Below are 24,541 nucleotides of genomic sequence, written 5' to 3' on the forward strand. Positions count from 1 at the left end.
CCATAAATTAAAGACTTACGGGATCCGTGGAGTGGCAAATTCACTTTTGGAAAGTTATCTAACTGCACGGATACAGTACACCAAGATTCATGATGTAAAATCCAGTTTTGGTATGATAAAATTCGGTGTCCCTCAGGGTTCAATTTTGGGACCACTTTTATTTATTCTCTATATTAATGACATTGTAAACATTCCATTAACTCCTAACATCATGATGTATGCCGACGATACTAATGTCTTTTTTTCCGGCTCCAGTCTCCAAGTAATTGAACACCAATGTAATGCCTGGCTTGAGGAGTTAGCGGTTTGGCTCTATGTTAATCAACTTCAATTAAACGTAAACAAAACAAAGTTTATGCTCTTCCATCCAAAAAACAAACCATTAGATCATCACATCAAACTATTTTTTAATGACTTTAACATCGAGCAAGTTCATAGTTGCCGGTTCCTTGGTGTGTTTTTTCGTAGCGATTTGGGTTGGAGTGATCATATAAACTACATTAGACTAAAAATGGCCAGATCTATTTATGTTATTTATCGTGTTAGACATCTCCTCCCATTACAAGTTAAAAAACAGTTATATTTTGCCCTTGTTCATTCTCACCTGGTGTATTGCAACCTAGTCTGGGGTACAAGCAACAAAACTGATTCATACAAATTGCTTTCTCTCTAGAAAAGAGCTCTACGTTTATTAAGTTCAAGTTCATCTGTTGAAGCAAATCTTTTTGAAACATTTCATGTTCGCAATTTCTTTAATTAATACAATTTTAGTTTGGCTCTTCACATTTTTTATAAAGTCAAGCATGACTTTAGCTCTTTTTCTAATACTTATAATTCAAGAAACGTTGCGTATGGTCTACGTTCCGTTGCCCTATCTACTGCAAGACCCAGAACAAATTATGGTAAACAAACAACCGATTATCAAATTATAACATTGTGTAATGCCTACCAGTATCTTACTCAGATTGCTTTAGAAAGTTATAGTGTGTCTGTATTAAAGAAAAACTGACGATTCTTTTCCCCCCCGGCTAAATTTCAGCTCATTCTGTATACTTAGTTTTTTTGTGTGTTTGTGTTCTGTTTCCTTTATTATTTTTTTGAATGTGCATATTATGAAATGTTTCGTTTATTGTTAATTGATATTTATTATTGTCTATCATTAACTATTTTCTATTGTGATCATGTTTGCTCATTGTTTTTTATCTTTTGTCCATTCGGCCCCCGTTTTCCATGATGTGTGATCGGGGTGTAGGCCTTGTCAGGAGGTATGCTTGGTCTGCCTCCTTTAGCCTCACCTCGAGGGCATATTGTATATAATATGGCCAAATAAACATACTACTACTACTACTACTACTACGAGCCTTCTTCCAATCTTCTGGTAATTCACTGGTTTGTAGAGACAAAGTGAAAAGTTTAGGCAGATGCTCCGAGATCTGGAGTGCGTAACGCTTTAAAAAGGCATTTGGAATGTCGTCCAGACCATGGCCCTTCCGAATATTTATTTTATGCAGCAAAGAGAGTGTGGAAATAACAGGAACTTCGTTAGGATCGATGGGTTGTTTGGGTGCATCAACAACCATATCTGAAAGGCTCCCGAAAACACTTTGAAAATACCTGTTAAACTGTTCAGCTATATCCTTCACATCAGTGACGAGGCTCCCATCCTCACTTCTAATTTCTTTGAAGGCTTCCCTTTGTTGACCAAGGTATCGCCAAAATTTGCTCGGATCTGTTTTTATGAATGAAAAAGGGTGACCTAAGGGGGGAAGAGGGTCTTAGAGAAAAATTTTTTAATATTGGACTTAGCATAATGAAAACTTCAGCTATTATGTACTTTAGTGTGCTGATTTCAAATATGGTGTCCATTTTTGTGTATATTATGTCGTTTGTTATTAATTCAAGGATTTCGGTAAAATTATTCTGACAACTTTTTGAAAAAATTGGCTACTCAGATTCAAATAATTTTTATCCCAGTGGATTCTACTGTTATTAATGCTTGCAATAAGGGTACTTTCGGTGTTCTAGCCCTTGTGTAACCAAAGTTACAATGTTTTGAAGTTCACGTAAAAGTGGCAAGGAAAAAGTGATTTTTATTTATGCCGTTTAATATTTTCACAGTTTATTAAGAGTGCTGTTGATGGTTTTATTGCAAGGTCCAATTATTCAGCTTTCAAATAAAACAAGAATGGTGAAAATCGCGCGAACCAAAGCCGGGAAAAGCTTGTCAGCAGTGTGTAGGGTGGTGCAGAAAATGAAACAAAAAACGCAAAAAACGAAATCAAACATTTTGAAGCTGTGTAAGCAAATTACAGTGGTTAATTTTCCAAAACAAACAGCTTAGAAGGCGCACAGTGAATAGTCTGAATCACATTTTTTCCGTTGCCGCCGCTTAGCAAGCTGCAAAAATGATTAGGAGGGTGCACACTGTATTGTGAAGCTGTCAGTCGATCGTCACCAAATCTACGACCACATCGGTAGCTCCGCAGGCAATGAAGGGTTGGCGTCTACATGCTCGTTCGCTAGCGTCTGCATCTTGCGCTAGGTTGCGGAAATTGCTGCCAAACCGGCGATTTTATCATCGGCGTGCTTCGCAATCTTCGCGACAGCGCTGGTCAGAAATATGTCTACTCTGACCCGCTGCTGCCAATCTCGCCCGAGCCCGCAATTTGCTCCGTGTCGAAGGCGGACGCCGAAGTTGGTAGACAAGCGCTTATCACGACCGCCGAATTGCACTCCTGTGCCTCGTTATTCCCCGCATGAGGCGATATTCCTTCGCGATACGTCGCGCGATGACGCCGCCGTCGCCCATCGCTGCCGCTGGCGTAAACCGCAAATCCGCCTTGTAACGCACGAAGCGACGGGTAGGCGTCGGAGCGGCGCGTTTTCAGTGTTGCTCGATTGCGGCCGCTTCAGCGTTGTCATTTTGCGTTAATTAACGCGTAGAACAACGCTCTTAAGGCTTCATACAAGATAAAACACAATAAAAACATTGAAAGATATGTTTAGGTAATAATTTTATTTTTTAGTCTACACAGAGTCACGTGACGCAGAAAAGTGCGCCCGAGGGACGGTGCGATGAGGCGCCAGGCGACATTCCTGCGCTCTTGCGACATATAGTGCGTGTAGGACATACCCACAACACCCTTTACTTTTGAACTTCATTAATGAGCATTTCATTAAATTCTTGCATAGCTGCCATGGTGAGAGATGCGTCGGCTCTTGCCAAAAGTCAGGGCCAAAAGGAATATTTCCTCTACGGCAGCGGTGTAGCGGCAGTGGAGATAGCCAAGGCGTGCTTGCGGAGACGAAGTCACATCACGAGTTCACGGGGAAGGTGTGCTTTCGTTCGGTGCCTGTGCACTCCGGCTTAGTAAAAACACTCCCATAAACTGTCGCCGCAGTTTGATTGTAAGTGAGCAAACTATAATTCACCAGTCAGAATGCGCGCCGCGAGTGTTTCTGCACAGTTGGTGCGCAGCGGCACGGTGGATCGAGCGCCGGTACCCGCGGCTCGACACGCATCTCTCCCTGCAGATCTTCCGATCACTTTTAAGTAAAACCATCCTCCGGCTCTCCGTCATCCTCTGCAGCCGCGATATGCACCGCGCTTGGAACGAACGCCGGAACGGCTGCCAAAGTCGCGTCATCCGCCGGTTCACGCTCAGGCACTCCGCTGCTGCTGGTTGACATCACTGCCGACGAACTTGTGTCTTCCGCTTACTTTCTGCGCCCTTTTTTTACGTTTTTTCCCCAAACTTATGCGCGCTGCGAACTTCCGATACGGTATCGGTTTCAAGCCACGGTGGTCTTTTTCAAAATGGCGTCGCAGGAGGAGCGCGGCGCCTTCAAAAAAATGGCGCCGGCCAATGAGGCGTTTGAATTTCGCCACGTGGTGTCCAACAGCCAATAGCATTGCGGAATTTTATATTTTGTTTTCTGTCTTTTCTTGGCGACCAATCGCAGTAGACCTTTTGTTCCGGCGGGAAAGAAAGCTGAGGCGTTGCTCTTTCAAACGAGCCCAAAGTCGCCTAGCTGCGCCGGCCACTTTTGACGCGACACGCGACGCAAAACGGGCATTTTCTAACCTATTTTCGCGAGCTCTCTTGTCAAAATTACATCTTTGCGAGTCGATTTCTCGTCAACTACGCGGTATTCAGCCATGAAACTTGAAATTAAGATGGAAAATAATGAGACTTATCCAACTATGACCAAATTGAAAAGTCGATTTTTTTGTCCCAAAGACCCGCTTCCCCCCTTAAAGTAATGAAATTTTGAAGTAAGTGCCTGTGCTAATTCATGTTTTAATTTCTGCAAATACTGAGAAAATAAAGAGTGATGTCGCCTAAGACGTTTAAGTCTCTGCTTCATATGAATAATATCACGACTCACCCAGGGGCTGCGACGATTGTTTCTAATTTTTCGCCGAGGTACAAAATTTGCGGTGCAAAATAAAATGCCCTTCTTGAGGCATTCCCATAAGCTGTGTGTGCCGCCTTCATTGGTACACATCAACACATCATCCAAATAGTCAATAATAGAAATGTCGTCAGAGCGATCAAAATCATGGACACAGGCAACAGACAAATTTCATGTACTTTTAACGTGATCAGTAGGACAAGAAAAAAACAGCAAATGGTGATCCGAAATACCAGGTTCAACCCTCAATTCTCCATTAGAGAACACATCACTGATAAAAAACAAATCCAACAGAGCATTTTTACGGGTGCAGTCACACACAATTTGGTTAAGGTTTAAGGCTAACATAATGTCCATAATTACATCGCTAGAAACACAGGTCCCATAAACTAAACTCCCCAGTCCAAGCCTGGTAAATTGAAATCCCCCATCACAATCACATTAGTTTCACGCTTGGCTATCAGGTGACCATATAAGCTCTCGAGAAATGCGGTTTCAGTGTCAGGAGCACGGTAAAACTGCACAAAATAAAAAGGTCAAACCCCAACTCGACACATTTAAAAACAGACTTTCATGATCAGAAATTTGGTCCAGGACAGTGACCCGCAAAAATGACTTCACAATTACTGCAACACCCCAGCCTCTTGAACTGCGATCCCTTCTAAAGATGTGATAGCCAGGGGGAATAATCTCGTCATTACTTATTTTATCATGCAGCCATATTTCTGAAAGAACAAGAACGTGTGGGTCGTAAGAAAGTAGTAGTAGTTCAAGGGCATCAGTTTTGTTCTTGATACTTCTGGCGTTAAGGGACAACACGCGTAGATCATGTGCTTGGGCCTGCAACTGCTATCTTTCAGAAGTCTCGCCTCCTCTGATAGGCACTGGAACACGTGAATTCGAAGCATCGTCCCACACGTAGTAGGCGTTATCAATACGCAGTTTTTCATGCAAAAGAGAAACTTTTTTGCCACTATAAACTTCATTTTTTGCACTCAGCCAAAGTAATTTACGCCTTTTAACTGTCTCCGCAGAATAATCGTTTTGGATAGACACTCCGGTCCCCTTTAGCTTTCCAACGCTGCTCCAAACCTGTTGTTTTTCTAAGTAATCCTGAAATTATAAGACAACTGGTGAATTCGAACCTTGGCGATCTAACCTGTGAATGTGGGCAACAGAAGTACACGCAAGTCCAAGTTTATCGTGGAAAACTTCGTCGATCACCTTTGGCGCAATATTTCTGCAGTCTCGTTTTCTTCTTTTTTAATGCCAAACACAATCAAATTTCTCCTGCGACTTCTATCTTCTTGATCAACCAACCTTGCACTCTGTGATTTCAATGATGCTTGGACTTCTGCTAAGCTTTCATGTAGGCCATCTATTTCCTTCATCTTTGCGGCTATTATTTTCCCGTTTTCGTCGAGTTCGTTCACGCGCACGCCAAAGTTCGCAAGAGTTTTTTCTGTCTGTTCTAGCCTACTGATAACTTTGGCCTAGTCATTGCATATAGCTTGCTAGCCTATAACAAGTTGCTGAAGAATTTCCGTGACAAAGGGATCTGGACCAGGGTTTTGCTCAACGTCTCCACAAAGCAATAGCATCGATGTACAGAAACACTCATAAGCAAGGGTCAAAACCATATGTGGGCTCGGCATAACGACAAGACACCTTTCATCACTTCTGTACGAACAAACACTACTAACCTGGACAGTAAACAAGAATCTTTGCGTTAGCGACATGATCCCCACCACCTCGCCGAGCCCACTGGTGAAGTAACGCTGGGGACAGTCTTTTATAACCCATGCTGGAGACGTCACTGATGCGCGAAAATCCTGGAGTGGAACACTGCGCATCTCAGGCAGAAAGTCCAAATCCGGTACAGGGCAGCTTTCACCGACGGAGCCATCTTTGCTGTTATCTGATCCCAAGTGGTGACACGTGCTTGAAATCGTTGACGCACCGGCTGTGGCAAACAGGGCAACCTGGACAGTAAACAGGAATCGTTGCGTTAGCGACATGATCCCTGCCGCCTCGCCGAGCCCACTGGTGAAGTAACGCTGGGGAGAGTATTATAACCCATGTTGGAGACATCACTGATGCACGAAAATCCTGGAGTGGAACACTTGCACATCCGAATCAGGTACAGGGCAGCTAACACCGACGAAGCCATCTTTGCTGTTATCCGATCCCAAGTGGCGACATGTGCTTGAAATCGTTGACACACCGGCTGTGGCAAACAGGGCAACCTGTATAGTAAACAGGAATCTTTGCGTTAGCGACATGATCCCCGCCGCCTCGCCGAGCCCACTGCGGCTCGCTGCCTCAGAAATGTTGGGCGAGTGCGCTGTGCATGTGTTCTCCCACAAAAGGCCGCGACCAACTGCAAGACATTAATAAGGTGCGATGCCAACACCTCTGCTTTCAGATACTACAGAAACTTTACGGAGGTCTCGGTGCTTAAACATGAGTTACAGGCAGGACAAGTGGACCTTTCTGTATTCTTTTGAATGACATGGGGATTGTGCCTCCGTATTTCATCCATGCGCATCGCCGATCGGGTCAGCAGTGCTGTCTCACAGGCCTGTTTTAGCATCTCATTGGCGACTTCACCGTTAGCCAAAATACATACAAACGTGGCTGACAATTTGAGACAGAAATGGTAATAGCGCTGCAATTAGACGTACACAAGAAAGACTGACACAGGACATGCTGGCAAACCACATCAGTGGCAAACCACATCAGTAACAGTAAATACAATGCTCTTTCTGTATTTTTTACAGCAAAAACGCATAAACCGTCGATACCTTTTAGAACTGTGGTCAGTGAGAATGGTACGTGGCAGGTGGTTCTTAGCAAATTCTTACAGAAGCATCTGAGCTCACTTAGTGTTCATGATCCTTTCGCTACAAAAAGTTCTAAAGATGTTGTTAGGTCGGTGAGACCAGAAGTTGTGCCTTATGTGCACAGGGTCGCGCACAATGTGAAGAAAGTGGCAAAGCGACATGGCGTGCCGGTCGTGTTTTCTGCCCCACGAAAGCTTGGCCAGCTATGCGCGATAAAAAGAGCTCCTGCAACAAAAAGCATGGTAAGCAGTACGTGAAGTGCTGCACAGGTGTGGTGTATGAAATACCACTGACCTGCGGAAAAGCCTACGTGGGCCAAACGGGGCGGTGCGTTAATGACCGCGCGGCTGAGCACGCAAGATCGCTTACAAATCTAGGAGGTGCGCATCTTTCACAGCATTGCGCGGATTGCTTCGTTTGTAATCGTGCGGCAGAACATGGGCCGGGGCAAAAAAGATGCCAGCAATGCAAGAAGTGTGAGCCACGGCTTCGGGAGATAAAGATTCTGGGCAGGAGTGGAGATACGAAGGCGAGGGAGCTTCTGGAAGCATTCCACATTAGGAAGAGGGGAGTAGATTGCGTGAGTGATACCTCAGTTCGCCTTTTCAAGAATGAGATATCATATCTTGAACGGTTTTGTTGATGCCTGTTGTGTAGGTGTTGTTTGCGCATGCCTTGAATTTTCCATATATTTGCTGGCCTTGCAGTAAATAAAATCAGATGAAGTTAGCGCATGTCCTGTGTCAGTCTTTCTTGTGTACGTCTAATTGCAGCGCTATTACCATTTCTGTCTCAAATAATGCACCATCTAGCCCAAACTGACGTTCTTCTAAAGTGGCTGACAAGAAAGCGGACACAAATCATAAGCCCATGCCAGATGGCAAAAGTGCCTTCTCTCTTCTACACGATCACAAGTGCCGACTGATGAAAAGAAGGAATCCCGTTAAACATATACCTGAAAAGGGCGCAAAGTCTTTATTTATTCCGAAAGCAGAGGAGCATGAGATTACAGAAAGATTGCCTACAGCGGACGCTATTTTACCCATCATCTTGCCAAGGTGCAAAGCACTCGAATAAATGTTTCAAACCCTCGGAGATGAGTTATTAGAGACTCCGGCAAACTAAACACAGACTTGCTCATTTTCATTACTGCTTTGCTTGGCCCGCAGCCGACCGTAGTGGTGGAAAGTTCGGCCCGTCATTGTGGGACTGGCATGGCCCGCCTCACATGCCAACTTATCCGCACGCGTCAAGTGCACTCTGTGTGAGTTGTGAGGCTTCACTGGGAATAACTGTATAACTCAGGATAGCGAGCAGCAAATTACCAGTTCATATCGCTTTTCTCTTTTCACTTTAGCCGTCAATTGCACCGCGCTCAAGCCGAGGTATCTACCTTGGCGCACCTAAATGGTTCGTGCGATTTGGTGGCTCATTGAGCGAGTTCAGTGGCTTTTCTCGGCAAAATGGCCTAGCAGCGAGAAAAGTATAAAGCCCTTAATTGCGAGTTTGCAACAATGTTTGCGCAGTGCGCGATATCGGTGAAAAACGGGAATAAGCGCGGATTCTCAGCAGCTTGCGAATGGCCAAATGCGGTGGCGGTTTGGGTGAGTTGTGAGGCTTCTGTAAGAAAACTGTTCCCGCGTGTCGAAAACACACTGCGCGAGTTATTCTGCACACCGGGAAATATGTGACAGCTGGAAAAAAAGACGGAACTCGAAGGAGATGCCATTTGGTCAGAAGTTGGCGAGCAGCGTTTTGGACGTCCCCAAGTTTTCAACGGAGCCACAGGCACCCTGGTAGGGTGGCTTCGCCGCGTTCCGGCTATGTTTTTAAGTTTTGCACACCTGCAGTGCAAAACTTCACCACATACTACTTATGTTTCTCCTGGATGGCTGGCTTCACTGCAGTGCATGTACGTAGTTAGGTGAACGGGTAGGCCTGACTCACAACTACCTCCTGCATTACTAGCGGCAGTCTGTTGCTTGTTTAGGTGGGTTGTTAATTTTTTGTTATTGGTTTTATTTTTATTTTTGTCTTCTTTCGGTTTCTGACTGATTTGCTTCATATGTTTGACTCTGCTTTTGCTATGATCCACAAATTTTCTTGTGGTGTCTTCAGCTTTGTGAAGTTGATAACCAACATCGGCCTTAACCTGATTTTTAAGAAATATGTTCGGGGCACAAAAAAACGAAGGGCCCTATTTATAATTTAAATGAAAATACAATTTGTTCGCATAGAATGCGCTAATCAGTGTGCGCTCTCGCGGCGGCACATTTCAAAGGAGGGAACATTCTGGAGGTGTAGGCAAAGCCCTGGCATTCCCTGCTCCAAATAAGCAAAACAGCCCCCCACAGAAGCCTGCAGTTGACACTGGACACACACGCCCACCTCTATCCGTCCGGCTTTCAGCGGCAGAATGCATTACACGTTCAAGTGATCGCGCTGGCCGATATCAGGTCAAAGTGGCCACTCACCTTGCTTCCCACGAGCAGCTTGACAGTGTGTTGTCCAGGCTGCAGGTCCTCAGCAGAGTAGAGTGCCAGGCCAGTTTCCATGAGCCACAGAAGCATGACTTGCTTGCCCTGCATGAGGAGAATGGCCACTGTCCTCCTCCGTGGAATGGTTGCTCTCACGCGAGTACTGCACTTGGTGAAATGCCCTTTCGACCCTGCGACCGCATGCCCATGGTTCAATGCCCAACAGCAGCGCGGCTGCACTCGCACCGGTCAGATTTTCCCCCGGCCCTCACTACTTTCGCTTTACTGACGCCCGTGCAGACTTCCCGGACGGGCATGCGAACTACAGCATGCAGACGAAACATTTGTCATGATCAGAAGACCACGTGCCAAACTTGAGCTGCATGCCCGCGAAAGCTTTCCTTCAAGCGTAGTCCACAGTGCAAGACAAGAAAAAAACACTTCCTGATGAAAAGCAACATTTCAATCCATAGTTTCATCCCTATATACCGACAGGCACTGTTCCAAGTCGAAAGAACAAACAGTGGCAGGGCTCGATCGGAACCTGTTCTGATAACCGATTGAACACCCCGGCAAATTTATTTGCTGCACTTTCGATATTGTAAGATTAAAGAAGGGGATCAAAAAAGTAAAAACAAAAGTTTATGGTAACGTCCCAAAGCGACTCAGGGGGGCACCAGAAATGTTGGCCACCTGGGGTTTTTTAACATGCACTGACATTGCACAGCCTCTAGCATTTTGCCTCCGTCATAATTCGACTGCCACGGCTGGGATCGAACCTGCGTCTTTCAGGTCAGCAACCGAGTGCCATAACCACTCAGCCACCACGGCGCCTTAGAAAAAAAAAAAAGGACAGTCGCATACCTCCCCAGCATCGGTTCGAGATCCCTGAGAAGTTGGTGCTTCTTTCACCGCACGCACAAGCAGCATATGTACTTCTTCCAGCAGAAGCTTGGTTTGGGCTAAAAGAACATCTTTTAGAATGACCTTTTTCAAGCTGTGGGCTAACTAGTGCATGTAGGGCCCCACCACAGGTCGCACCACCTCTTCTAGAGGGACATCTTCCCCAGCTCTCACAACCTTTCCCTTCATCTTCTGTAGGAGGCTTTCAGCGACAGCCGTTACGAGCAAATCAGGGAACCCAGCTGAAGACAGCCCGATCAATTGGTTTCGAAAACGTAGGTGCATCTTGTGAGAGCTTGATTTTCTGAGGGTGGATTCGACGCAAAGGGAAGGAATCCCCCTTTTTATTAGCTTGGAATGAGCAGAGTCGTATTGCAGAAGCCTCTTTCTTGAGCGCAAAGCATACACCCAACAAACCTGTTCCTCACAAAACTCAATATTGAGATATTAACTTACCTTAACTTTACCTTCAGGTACTTCACATGTAAAACTTAAGCCATTTCCATGTTGTCAAAATAAGGATAAGACATCGTGCACACTTTCTTTGAGTTCAAACTTCCGTCCTTAATAAGAAAGTGTGCGCGATCGGCTCTGCCATAATGTTTTTCAGCCAGCTGTCTATGACCAGTTTGTGAGACATCCAACCTTTTCCTACGGGGGATCACCCCTCTTGGCAGTGATGCAAAAGAAACAGCCGTTCGGCGCCAAGAGTGTGCACGGAGACAGTTTTTGCCTCTTCCACTGTGCAACTTACAGGGGCAAACAGGGGTCTGATCAGCATTGTGGGAAGTCATACTCATGCTCCCTCTGAAGCGTGTTGACAAAGTGATGAAACTTCATTATTTGGCTCTCGTATTCAGCTTCTGGCACAACGTTGTTCGACAGCGGATGGGGAGTAGGTGCCGTTTCATAAAACGTTGAAGCCACCCTCAGCTGCCTTTCAAGTTCGCAGGTCGAATGTTCATGTGCTGAGCAACAGCAATTGTTTTCATGCGCATCAGTTCCAAAAGACACCGCGGAGTCGTTGGCTCTAGTACTGTGAGCGTACTCTACTCGACGAGGTCCTCTTCAAGTTTTGGGGACTTGCACTGTATGGAAAGCCTTGCAGGTTCGGGTAGCCTTGGTCAAGTCTTGCCTTTGCAGACACCAGCAGCGAACACACTTTTTGTCGACGTCAAACTTGTGCCCGGTCTCCCATTTACCGTGTTCCTCAGCGTATTTTGCCACTTGAAGTTCACTCTGAAGCCTGCAGTGTAGGATCGTCTGCGCTTGCCCATTGCTTTTTGTTTGCGTTCAAAAGCACGCAGCCTGCCGCACAAAGACACACACAACACAGCAGATTCTGCAAGCAATCCACACACTTCTGAGCAAAGCACCAGATAATGAAGACCAAATGGTACTGGGCAAGGCATTGTGAAAACCGGAAACAGAAAGCTGCTGAAACGCTGTGTGCAACAGCACTGATTCAGTACAGTGGAGAGCTGGGCGAGTCGGTACACGATTGCAGAAAGAAAACCAGTGCAAAGGACAGAGACACAGAACAGGAACACAGGACGACGCTGGACTATCGACTGCATTTATTTCAGAAATCATCACATTTATACCCTTCAGTATCAAACCACGCTTGTGAACATACGACAGATTTACAAGAAAAGGTAGACTGCAGCATCACAGACAACCATCAGGACCACAATCATTGCGCAACACGTTTACATTAAGGAGCTGAAAAATATAATTTCTTTATTGAATAGACTCACCGTCGTGTCACTTACACATCGATCTGCTCCTATGCCTCTAGAATTTCGCGTTGATTTTTAGTTTTACTGCGACCAACTTTGGGAGGCTCTGGTTCATCAAAGTTGGTTGCACACTGCAAATCCTGCCTGTGCACTCCGTACTTTGACAACACTGTTGTGCTGTATTGTCATAAAGAGCAACTAGTATGGGAAGTAGTAAAGGCTTTTCATATCTTCACCGAATTTCTAGCTTGTGCGAAGATTTCAGTGTACAACATTAACTTGCAGGTGATGGTGTGTCAAATGCAGATGTTGCCGACCACTTTCACCATGGGGTCTTATGTGCTCGAAAGCCCTGATACCAGATCCATCTTCGCTCACGTCTCGGCTGGACAGGTTACCTAGCTAGGTGGCTATACCAGGCTCCTGAATGATTACATGAGGTGCCTGCAAAGATGTCAAGTGCTGCATGGCATGGTCAAGAGTTCTCTTTGATCAGCACAGCTTGCACTGTGTAACAGAAGACATTCATCCACACCCAGCTGCAGGATCATGACACCACCGGCGAGTGGTGATAACAGCAGGAGCATCAACATCTACAACGAGGAGGACGCAGCACCATTTGGGTTCTACCTGACAGACAGGAAGTATATGATCAGCTGCGTGTGGGAATCGCACTCACTGCCATGGTTTTCACATGTAGCTATGCCACAAGCAATCAATGTGCATTTTCTCTCTTTCAAGTTTGACAGCATACTGCTAAGAAGCTGGTGAAGCCTTCTTCATTTTGGTGCTATTCTATAAAGCCGACCATATATTTGGCTTTCAATTTATTAGTGGTATGCATGACAACAGAGGTCAGTTTCAAAGTGAAAGCCTTTATAGACTCATGACTCGCCAGCGGGGATGTTTGCAGAAAAGTGTCCCACTATAGCTATCGATCAAACGTGGTTGAGGCATCCACCAAGATTTCTAGATGTGAGAGCTACTGCGTCCTTCCCTCAAAAACCTTTCTTTCCTCAAGACACCTGCTTTCACATTCCTCCATGTAAGCAGGCAAGTGTCCTCACAGTTAAATACTAATTAGTTAATTATCAGTACTAGTGCTTAATACCTGTGCTTCAGCCTACTGCGCATGCGTGTGACATCAGTGAATGGCGCCACCATCATTCGAGACGAGCGCTTCCCAGGCAATCTTGCCAGACGGCTCTTGGGCGGCACGCCGCTGCGACGAATATGGTCATGCAACCGCTCTTTTTTGCGCAAGCTTTCCTGCTATGCACCTTTGCTCCGCTACATTCTGGTTTCGGCCTCATCGATCCCACCACCGCTCGTCAACCCGATGACCCTGCTACTCAGCCTTCTGTGGATAACGACAGAGCAGCAGAAGACAGGCTGAATCCACCGCATTCAGCTACTGTCGAGTTCTTTGCCTGGCAACCACGCAGTACTGCCACCTCAGCAGCTTTGCCTTGCCTACAAATACAGCCTCTGTTCTGGGGCCATTCGGGGCATGCTGCTGCGACGAATATGGTCATGCAACCGCTCCTTTTTGCACAAGCTTTCCTGCTATGCACCTTTGCTCCGCTACATTCTGGTTTCGGCCTCATCGATCCCACCACCGCTCGTCAACCCGATGACCCTGCTACTCAGCCTTCTGTGGATAACGACAGAGCAGCAGAAGACAGGCTGAATCCACCGCATTCAGCTACTGTCGAGTTCTTTGCCTGGCAACCACGCAGTACTGCCACCTCAGCAGCTTTGCCTTGCCTACAAATACAGCCTCTGTTCTGGGGCCATTCGGGGCATGCTGCTGCGACGAATATGGTCATGCAACCGCTCCTTTTTGCGCAAGCTTTCCTGCTATGCACCTTTGCTCCTCTACATTCTGGTTTCGGCCTCATCGATCCCACCACCGCTCGTCAACCCGATGACCCTGCTACTCAGCCTTCTGTGGATAACAACAGAGCAGCAGAAGACAGGCTGAATCCACCGCATTCAGCTACTGTCGAGTTCTTTGCCTGGCAACCACGCAGTACTGCCACCTCAGCAGCTTTGCCTTGCCTACAAATACAGCCTCTGTTCTGGGGCCATTCGGGGCATGCTGCTGCGACGAATATGGTCATGCAACCGCTCCTTTTTGCGCAAGCTTTCCTGCTATGCACCTTTGCTCCGCTACATTCTGGTTTCGGCCTCATCGATCCCATCACCGCTCGTCAACCCGATGACCCTGCTACTCAGCCTTCTGTGGATAACGACAGAGCAGCAGAAGACAGGCTGAATCCACCGCATTCAGCTACTGTCGAGTTCTTGGCCTGGCAACCACGCAGTACTGCCACCTCAGCAGCTTTGCCTTGCCTACAAATACCGCCTCCGTTCTGGGGCCATTCGGGGCACGCCGCTGCGACGAATATGGTCATGCAACCGCTCCTTTTTGCGCAGGTTAGTTCCCTCCCTCTCGCTAGTTGTCTCTGAACCAGGAGTCCTTTTTTGGTCGCAGTGTCGTGCCCCTCTGACCTGCTTGATTGCTACCGTAGATTGTTGTTTTTTATGTTATTTTTGCCTGAATGCCCATTTGGTATCTCTCTTTCTTGTCATGTCGGGAGATGTGGAGCTGAATCCCGGACCTTCGAGCAATGACGAACCTGTATCGCTTGAATCTATTTCACACACATTGTCCCACCTAGAACAGTCCCAAACCACTATTTTCGCAGAACTATCGCAAATCTGCGCTGCCCAAACTAATATAGAAGGTCTGGCCGGCCGCCAGTCTTCGTGTGTAGACGCACTGGAAAGAGTTGTCGAGAATAACCAACTGAACGACTCATCCTCTTGCACCTTGAAAACAAGCATCGAGAAATTCTCCACTGAAATTAAAGCTCTTACCAACAAATGTGATGATGCCGAGAATCGCCTTCGCCGGTCAAATTTGATTTTTTTTCGGAATAAAGGATAATCATGACGACATTGAGTGAGCGCACCGTCTAGGGCGATTCCAGGCAAAGAGCACCCTATAGTTGTAAAATTCGGGTGTTTCAAAGATAAATCAAAGATTCTATCAGCGGGACCCAAGCTTAAAGATACGTCTTATGCAATTCGTGAAGATTATTCAACGTGCGTGTGAACAACACTTACGCCCAAGAAAGGAGCACTAGTTTAAAGATCCGATTCGACAAGCTCATCATGAATGACAGACAATTCATATACAATTCCGAAACAAATTCTCTAGAGTAAGTGCAACTATAGCAATTGCCACCCGCTTAATGGTTGCCGTCACGCCGCCGTCCGCAGTCACCATGCGTGAGATACTTAGCACCTACTTATTATACTTTAGCGTTTCTTCTAGCCAATATTCGCAGCTATCTACCGAAGAAAGATGCTGTTGAAGCCTTTCTAAATGAAAGCAGTACAGACGTAGCAATATTTACTGAGCTCTAGTTAACTTCTGATATCTCGAATGATGAGTTGCTACACGATGTGCATTCTTTCACGGTGTACAGGCGCAACAGAGTGGGGCGGAGGGGTGGCGGTGTGCTTGTTTTTGTGAAGTCGAGTGTGCCCTCTTTCTGTGTTTTTCAAATCACTAATCATGAGATTCTTGTTCTGAAATTAACATTTCCTTACAGCACAATCATTTTAATTGCATGCTATCGTGCCCCGGACGCTGACATTTCATTTGTTAAGCAACTGTATTCAATCCTACTAGATCTTCTGGCCCGCTATCCCGGCGCGAGGTTGTTACTTTGTGGCGACTTCAACTTCCCTGATATTAACTGGCTTGACTTATCGGCGCACAGTGGCCAATCGAAGGAGTTATTAATTTAGTTCTTACCTTCAATCATACTCAAACAGTTGACATACCAACCCGCCAAAACAGTACTCTTGACCTTGTTCTTGCTTCGAACCCTGAATCCATTCAGTCATTATCATGCATTCCTGGCTTCAGTGATCATTGCTCCTTATTTTTCAAACTGTCCTTACCCATCCCTACTCATCAACCATCAGTCAAATACCGTATTTACACGATTGTAAGTCGACCCTTTTTCTGAAATTTAAATTCCGAAGTGGGGGGGGGGGGGTCGACTTACAATCGAAACAAAACCTTGAACTGCCAATAAAAGCAAGAAAATCTATCAGCGACGCTACTGCGATGTTAGAAGTTTTTGTTTGCTCTACGGCTCCAAGCGTAGCATTCAGGTATTCCGCAGGCTTTTTGGCCAGGATTTTCCATTTTTTTATTTTTACTGCGCACACCGTTAACCACCGCGATGGTTCAGTGCTACTGAACAGGATACCTGGGTTAGAACCCAACCGCGGCGGCAGCGTTTCGATGGAAGCGAAACGCAAAGGCGCCCGTGTGCTGTGCGATGTCAGTACAGCAGGTTAAAGATCCCCAGGTGGTCGAAATTATTCGGGAGCCCTTCACTACGGCACCTCGTTCTTCCTTTCTTCTTTCACTCCCCCCTTTATCTCTTCCCTTACAACTGGGTTTCCGCCGATATTTGAGACAAATACTGCGCCACTTCTTTTCCCCCAAAACCAATTGGGAAGGGCCGCTGTCCCGCTGTTCCAATCGCGGAGTCTGCGCCAGCGCCGGGGAGTGTCGCGAGCTGCTATTTCAGTCGGTTACGCAATACTATAGTGCCTAGAAATATACTGGCTAGTGTGGCAAGCGCGGGCTAGGCGGAGGTCCCGATGTCGATGATTTCCGCCGGCGCCCGCTTGGTGCGCTGTTGTGCGGGTGGGTGCATCTGCGTTGAATTCGCGCCGTGATACGCGCGCTCGGAGGAGCGCAAAGAAGACTTTTTTTTTTGTATTTAGAGTGGTCTTTTAACAAATATTTTGTAATATAAGAACTACGTGAGCTCGTTCACAGTGCGCACATTTTGCAGTACCAAATATAGATCAATTTGTTGACGTATTCTAGCAGTTTGCTTTCGACTACAAAAAGCACGATACTAACCATGCAACCATATTTTTTTATTTACTAAGCTCTCGAGAGCGAAATTATTTCAGAAAGTCTTAAGCCCCTTACCACATAGCCTTCATTTGACCATACTGAAGTGAAAATAAAAAATGACAATAAGGTTAAGCAATACACTGCACACTAGCTGAAGGAACGTGCGATATGTTCATTGCACTGGAAATTAAAACGTTGAAATCGAGAACATTATGGCAGTGAAATTTAAAGCGCCACATTCGATTAATTTAAAATACACGCTGATATTTGGAAATGACTTTAAAGGGCTGATTTTGTTGAAGGCGAATAATGAACTTAATATAAACTTCCCCAATCAGAGAATTTAAGAAATGCACAAATCTTGCATTGCTTAAAAAACTACTATAGTGACATACGTTAAGGTAATAATACTTCCTTTGAAACTTGGAAAGAATCCACCTTGGCGCAAGTAAAACCACACACACAAAGGAAAGACAAAGAGACAATGGACAGGCGCCAACTTCCAACTGTTTATTACTCAAGAAAACCACACAGATAAATAGTCTCAGGATACGCCCACTTTTTTTCGCTCCATGTGTCTATCACAGCCATAACCTATCACCCTGCATTATCAGTTTTTGCACAGAAAATTGTACTCCATCGCATACAAATACACTGACGTGTCACTCACACACAAAGCCGCCTTTTTCTTTATGTGAAATGCTTCCAATAAAAGACTCGCCTGTTTAATCTTGCTCCTGCCAAGAATCCTCGCCTTTTCCAGTCGAGGTTCGCACTTGCACATATTAACATGGTTGACCAAGTTGGCATATTTATCTTTATTGTTTTCAACCCTTTTGCAATGTTCCCCAAGGCGTTTGTTGATGCACCTCCCCGTTTGCCCTATATATGACTTTCCACAGGTCAGGGGTATCTCGTACACCACTCCTTCCATACAACGGGTGAAGACACGCTGATGTTTTATATTGCATCCAGGGTGCTCAGTGCCACAAATCCGGGGTATAAGTTTGTTCAGCTTGTTTGCTGCTGAAAATACTAGCGGTACTTTGTGTCTGTTAGCCACCTTCTTCAGATTATGTGACACTTTGTGCACATAAGGCATAACTTCAGGTTTTACCGCAGGGCTCCTTTCTTCCGGATTCTTTGGTCTGGTACAGCGTTTTGTTTTTTGGAGGAGGGTTTCAGCGATGGTAGTCAACACCACCGAGGGGAAGCCAGCAGCCAACAGGCGGCCAATCTGATTTTTTAAGCTATCGTGCATTTGGTGCGGACATGACTTTGAAAGCGAGGACTCAATGCAGAGAGAGGCGATGGCGCGCTTCACAATTTTTGAATGCGCCGTATTGAAGGGCAGGAGTTCCTTGCTAGTACAGGGATAGTAACCCCAGCATAAATTGTCCTCCCGGAACGCTAAGCTTAGATCTAAAAATTGCAGTTCTTTCTCGCTTGGGACTTCATGCGTAAAAACTAGACCGCGACTTTTGAGGTTAAAACACTTAAAATTCTGGACACAACAGCTTCAAAAGAATTGTCAAAACCGGTGGATAAAAGGATAAGACAATTGTCAACAAAGGTACATGTATTGGTTTCTGTGTGGCCCCTATTTTATGTGAAATTTTTTTAGCTGCTTTGGACCAGGATCTTGCACAGTTGTTTTTAGGAGGACCTGTTTTTAAAACTTTTAGATATGTTGACGATTTTCTTATCCTTTTATCCACCGGTTTTGACAATTCTTTTGAAGCTGTTGTGTCCAGAATTTTAAGTGTTTTAACCTCAAAAGTCGCGGTCTAGTTTTTACGCATGAAGTCCCAAGCGAGAAAGAACTGCAATTTTTAGATCTAAGCTTAGCGTTCCGGGAGGACAATTTATGCTGGGGTTACTATCCCTGTACTAGCAAGGAACTCCTGCCCTTCAATACGGCGCATTCAAAAATTGTGAAGCGCGCCATCGCCTCTCTCTGCATTGAGTCCTCGCTTTCAAAGTCATGTCCGCACCAAATGCACGATAGCTTAAAAAATCAGATTGGCCGCCTGTTGGCTGCTGGCTTCCCCTCGGTGGTGTTGACTACCATCGCTGAAACCCTCCTCCAAAAAACAAAACGCTGTACCAGACCAAAGAATCCGGAAGAAAGGAGCCCTGCGGTAAAACCTGAAGTTATGCCTTATGTGCACAAAGTGTCACATAATCTGAAGAAGGTGGCTAACAGACACGAAGTACCGCTAGTATTTTCAGCAGCAAACAAGCTGAACAAACTTATACCCCGGATTTGTGGCACTGAGCGCCCTGGATGCAATATAAAACATCAGCGTGTCTTCACCCGTTGTATGGAAGGAGTGGTGTACGAGATACCCCTGACCTGTGGAAAGTCCTATATAGGGCAAACGGGGAGGTGCATCAACAAACGCCTTGGGGAACATTGCAAAAAGGTTGAAAACAATAAAGATAAATATGCCAACTTGGTCAACCATGTTAATATGTGCAAGTGCGATCCTCGAGTGGAAAAGGCAAGGATTCTTGGCAGCAGCAAGATTCAACAGGCGACGCTTTTATTGGAAGCGTTTCACATAAAGAAAAAGGCGGCTTTGTGTGTGAGTGACACGTCAGTGTATTTGTATGCGGCGGAGTACAATTTTCTGTGCAAAAACTGATAATGTAGGGTGATAGGTTATGGCTGTGATAGACACATGGAGCGAAAAAAAGTGGGCGTATCCTGAGACTATTTATCTGTGTGGTTTTCTTGAGTAATAAGCAGTTGGAAGTTGGCGCCTGTCCGTTGTCTCCTTGTCTTTCCTTTGTGTGTGTGGTTTTACTTGCGCCAAGGTGGATTCTTTCTAAGTTTCAAAGATGCTTAACCAACTTGCCCAGCAACATGCCTTACTAATAATATTTCCGTTAAAAATCTTGGAACAGCTGTGCTTCACAATGCAGAACATTAAAAACAAGCATTTTCTTATTTCTTCCTCATGAAGAGCCTAACCCAGAATATTACGACCACGATTTATAATAACTCCACCGATCTCAACAGCTTCCTCATAATTCAACTAGCCCACTTACCAGATAGCGAGATGTTGAGAACTGAAGCTCGATGCCGCACGTAAAGACTGACATGCCCAAAGCATGCCAGCAATATAACCTGTTTCTCATTTCCATCCAGAATAAACAAGCTTCTAAAAAGTTGTATTTTATACCACTGTTTAAGCACTCCGTCGGATCGAGTCGAGCCACTGGTAATTACGTGCATGAGATCTACGGATATCTGAAAACATAAAAATATGAAAACAAAAATCTGGTCGCCTCCAATTACTGCACACATGAAACGTAAAGTACGTAATTTATTCACACAACAGTGTACAGTATTATATAACAAATCAAGGGCTACATAAAGACGACAAAGTAGAATTATTCATACTTCACGCTACTGGCAGTGGCACAACTTAAGGAGTTTTTGTCGCTGCCTTTGAGCTTCTCTTTCCTTGTTCAGGTCCTTAACAAAAAATCTGAACACTAACAAGACAAAACTTGACCACTTCGGATACATTTTCCCTCTCATGGCTAGAGCAGCCAAGCTGCGACAGTGAGAATGAACGTAAGCACTTGGCGAAATCTAGCAAACTCTCTTCATGCAGAATATTTCTGCTGAAGAAGGCGGTGAATTCGCCCTCGATTAGCTTGACTGCAGTGGAAAGGGTGGAACTAGGGTAAACAATCCCACCGTTGTCAAAATGAGCCGTGAAGTGAGAACTCTCATCCATGTTTGCGTCATTTGGTGTCACACAAAGGCAAGTTTCACACTGCGGGCATGCGTTTTTTCCGATTGTCTTCCTCGCCACATATCCAGCAGCATAGTAGATCAAGGCAGCGTTACTTTTTCTTTCTACGTACCCGGCATGGTCATTTCTGGACAGAACACTATCAATTGCCTGCTCGACTTCATCAACATTTCCATAGTGAAATAAATCATCAATAATGTTCAAAAGTGGCGCTGCCTTGGTGCTAGACTGTGATACAGGTGCTTCACTCAAGAGTGCTTTGATAACATCTGGTGAGCAGTTCGTACCTCTCAGTGGTTTTTCCAGGTTATAAAACGACATTAAGTTAATAGTCACCAGAAACTTTGACACGGTAGGGTGGTCGTTGCAACCGGACGACTGCCTTATAATGCCGAAAACGTTTTACAGTTTATCCTGACTCAAACGCGATGTGAAGAAGTGGTTGTATCCTACAGTGGAGCTAAGGTAAGATAGCAAGTCTAATGTACTTCTTATCGTAACCCTTAGTCCACAAGCCGTGTTTTCAGTAAGAAATTCGCCCCCAGCTGGTTCTGCATGCCGCTGCCATGCGTCTAGGTAATGTAACAAATTTTCTAGGAATTTTTCATCTGCAGTATTGCTTCACTATCACACACCGGTCCTGTTGCAGTGTCTGTATGCTCGGAATCGGAAGGCTTCTGGAGTTCCTCCGATGCGCCTGCACGAGAGACGCAATGAGAGCCAATTAACCCACGTATCATCGCCGTCGACTGCAGAACACAACTCGGGATCCACCAGCTCGACATTTCACTTCCGTTGTTTAGGTGCCGGTCCTTGGTCGCAAATATTTCGCACCTTCCTTTTCACCGTCTTTTTAGGCACAAGATGAGCTGGGTAATTTTCAAATACTGTTGGGACAGCATCGGGCTTCAGGCGTGGCTTCTCTCGGGCGGGTTCGTTCATGACGCTGTTCACCGTAATCTTAAAAGATCTTTCGATACAATCGTTCTCAAAATGTTTTTCGCACACGACAGCCTTCGGTGTCAGCCTTGTCTGCCCTCTTGATCTTATTTTCCCATTCAGCAAGCCGTGCTGGATCCGCCGGTGCAGTGAACAGACACTTTTTCTTCGTTAGACCGATAACCGCTTCGACAGAACGGAACAAAACATGTCCTCTCTTTCTCACCGAAAAACAGCGCGCTTACACAGGACACGAGAAAGGAGACACGCACACACAGCGCTCTTAGCCTCTAACATCTCAGGACGTTCTTGCTCACGTTTAGCGTCTTCCAGCTTCACAATATAAGAAATGATGCCTGTCAAACATTGATTTCACACGCCCTAAGCAATCGCGCGAGGCTGCGGCATCGGCGCGACAGCCGACGACAGGCGCACCCACTCGACCGCCAGCACCCCTTGCGGCCTCTCCGCGCAGTCATCGCGGCGGGGGCCTCGCCCTCCCGTAAGAAACGCGCACGCTGCGCACACTAGTCAGTATATTTCTAGGCACTATAGCAATACGTAACAACGGCGCTTCTGGGGAATGCCGATGTTTGCTGGAAGAGCCGACGCCCCGACACCGATCACTCTTCGTTTGGTGGTGCTTGGAATTGGTGCTTTTGACTCGACTGCTGGCCGCGTGCTTCGCCATGAGCTCTCCCAGTTCGAAAATCATTCGGCGCTCATTCACAGCAGCGTTCAAGAGGGAGGCCATCATTTATGTCGAAGAAACCAATAATTGCGCGGCGGGCCACAAGTTCGACGTTTCTGAACGATTGGTGCGGGAGTGGCGGAAGCAGCGAGACAAAATTTTCGATTGCGACTCCAAGCGAAGAGATTTGCACGGGCCGAAGTCGGGACGCTTTCTGGAGCTGGAGGTCAAGCTTGCAGCGTATGTCACCGAAATACGTGATCGGTCCCTTTCAGTGACATGCGAAATGATCACGCAACAAGCCCGGGTCTTTGCTGCGGAAGCTGGAATACTCCAAACAGACTTCAAAGCCAGCAGGGCTTGGGCTTCGAAATTTATGATGAGGGCTGGCTTCTCTCATCGTCGGCGTACCAGTGTATGCCAGAAGCTACCTGCTGCTTACGAGGAGAAAGTTCTCGCCTTCCATAGGCACTACCTCAGGCTCCGCGACTCGCGGCGATACCTGCTCGGCCAAATCGGCAATGCGGACCAGACTCCCGTCTACTTCGACATGACGAGCAACACAACAGTGAGCGTGAGGGGAGCTCGCGAGGTTAAGCTTCTCACGACAAGAAACGAGAAACTTCGGTTCACTGTTATGCTATCATGCTTGGCAGATGGCACAAAGCTCCGACCGTACGTCGTCTTCAAAAGAAAAACTATGCCAAAGGAAATGTTCCCGAAAGGTGTGATTGTGCGAGTGAACGAAAAAGGCTTTATGACGAACGACTTAGTTATTGATTGGTACCATCGGGTGTAGCTTTTGAGGCCAGGGGCATCCCTCAAAAATCTCAATCCGAACCTCCTCGTGCTGGACTCATTTCGCGGCCACCTTACCGCGAAAGTAAAGGCAGAGCTCCGAAAAGAAGATACAGATATGCTGGTGATTCTCGGCGGTCTGACGGGGCAGCTGCAGCCGCTAGAGGTTGGCATTAACAAGCCATTCAAAGACTTGCTCCGGCGTGAGTACAACGAGTGGCTGGCAACAGAAGGGCGGGGAACTTAAGCCAACGGGGCGCGTGAAGAGAGCCTCCCTGGCGGCTGTGTGCGGGTGGGTGATTTCCGCTTGGGCAGCCGTTCCATGCGATGTCGTGGTGCGGTCATTTAGGAAGTGCGGGCTTTCCATAGAGGACGATGTGCTGTGGGATCGCAGCGGCGACGACGACAACAGCAGTACCACTGAAGATGACTCAAGTGAGGATGAATAGCCCATCTATGCAATAAATTTTTGTTTTTGAAGTGCTCCATTGGTGTTTTTCTTTTCGGACATGCGATTGGGGGGGGGGGGGTCGAATTAAATTCGTGTCAACTGTTGTTTTTTTTCGGACATGCGATTTGGGGGGTCGACTTACAATCGCTTAAATACGGTATATCAGACTATAAGAAGGCTGACATTCAGAATATTATCACCGAGCTGGACAAGTTTCTTCATTACTTCCGCATGTCCTCCACTTCCAGAAGAGTAAATGAGAATTGGCTGCCTTTCAAAAAAAAAATTATCACTCGTTGACCGATATGTACCCCTTGTTTGCATTCGAGGCGATGCTAGCAGACCCTGGTTTTCTAACGCCCTCAGAAGACTTTCAAATAAAAAGAAATGAGTCTTCCGGGCAGCAAAACATTCGGCTAGCGCCTTGCGTTGGGAAAGGTTTTTCTCTTGTCTTCGCGATTACACAACACTTTTGCGATGCTCAAAAAGAAAATTTTATCATCACGATCTACAGGATATTATTCACTCCAATCCAAAAAAATTCTGGAAACTTAGCT

The 24,541-nt window shown here is 46.1% G+C and overlaps 1 protein-coding gene across 2 annotated transcripts in view; it reads right to left on the reverse strand.

Moving 5' to 3' along the window:
* The window catches only part of LOC144102114 (uncharacterized), a 116,791-nt gene that overhangs the window by 28,305 nt on the left and 63,945 nt on the right, over positions 1-24,541 (reverse strand). The window contains exons 2-3 of one of the 2 annotated variants that reach the window (XM_077635404.1): positions 9,734-9,841; positions 2,081-6,662 (exon numbers count right to left, since the gene is read on the reverse strand). In XM_077635404.1, coding sequence (XP_077491530.1) covers positions 6,507-6,662; positions 9,734-9,841 — 264 coding nt within the window. In that variant the 3' untranslated portion in view covers positions 2,081-6,506. Of the gene's footprint in view, positions 1-2,080; positions 6,663-9,733; positions 9,842-24,541 lie in introns of those variants that run through there. The other variant, XM_077635403.1, reaches the window with a different exon arrangement.

The sequence above is a fragment of the Amblyomma americanum genome, chromosome 8 (genome assembly GCF_052857255.1).
Source record: "Amblyomma americanum isolate KBUSLIRL-KWMA chromosome 8, ASM5285725v1, whole genome shotgun sequence".
Taxonomy (NCBI): Eukaryota; Metazoa; Arthropoda; class Arachnida; order Ixodida; family Ixodidae; genus Amblyomma; species Amblyomma americanum.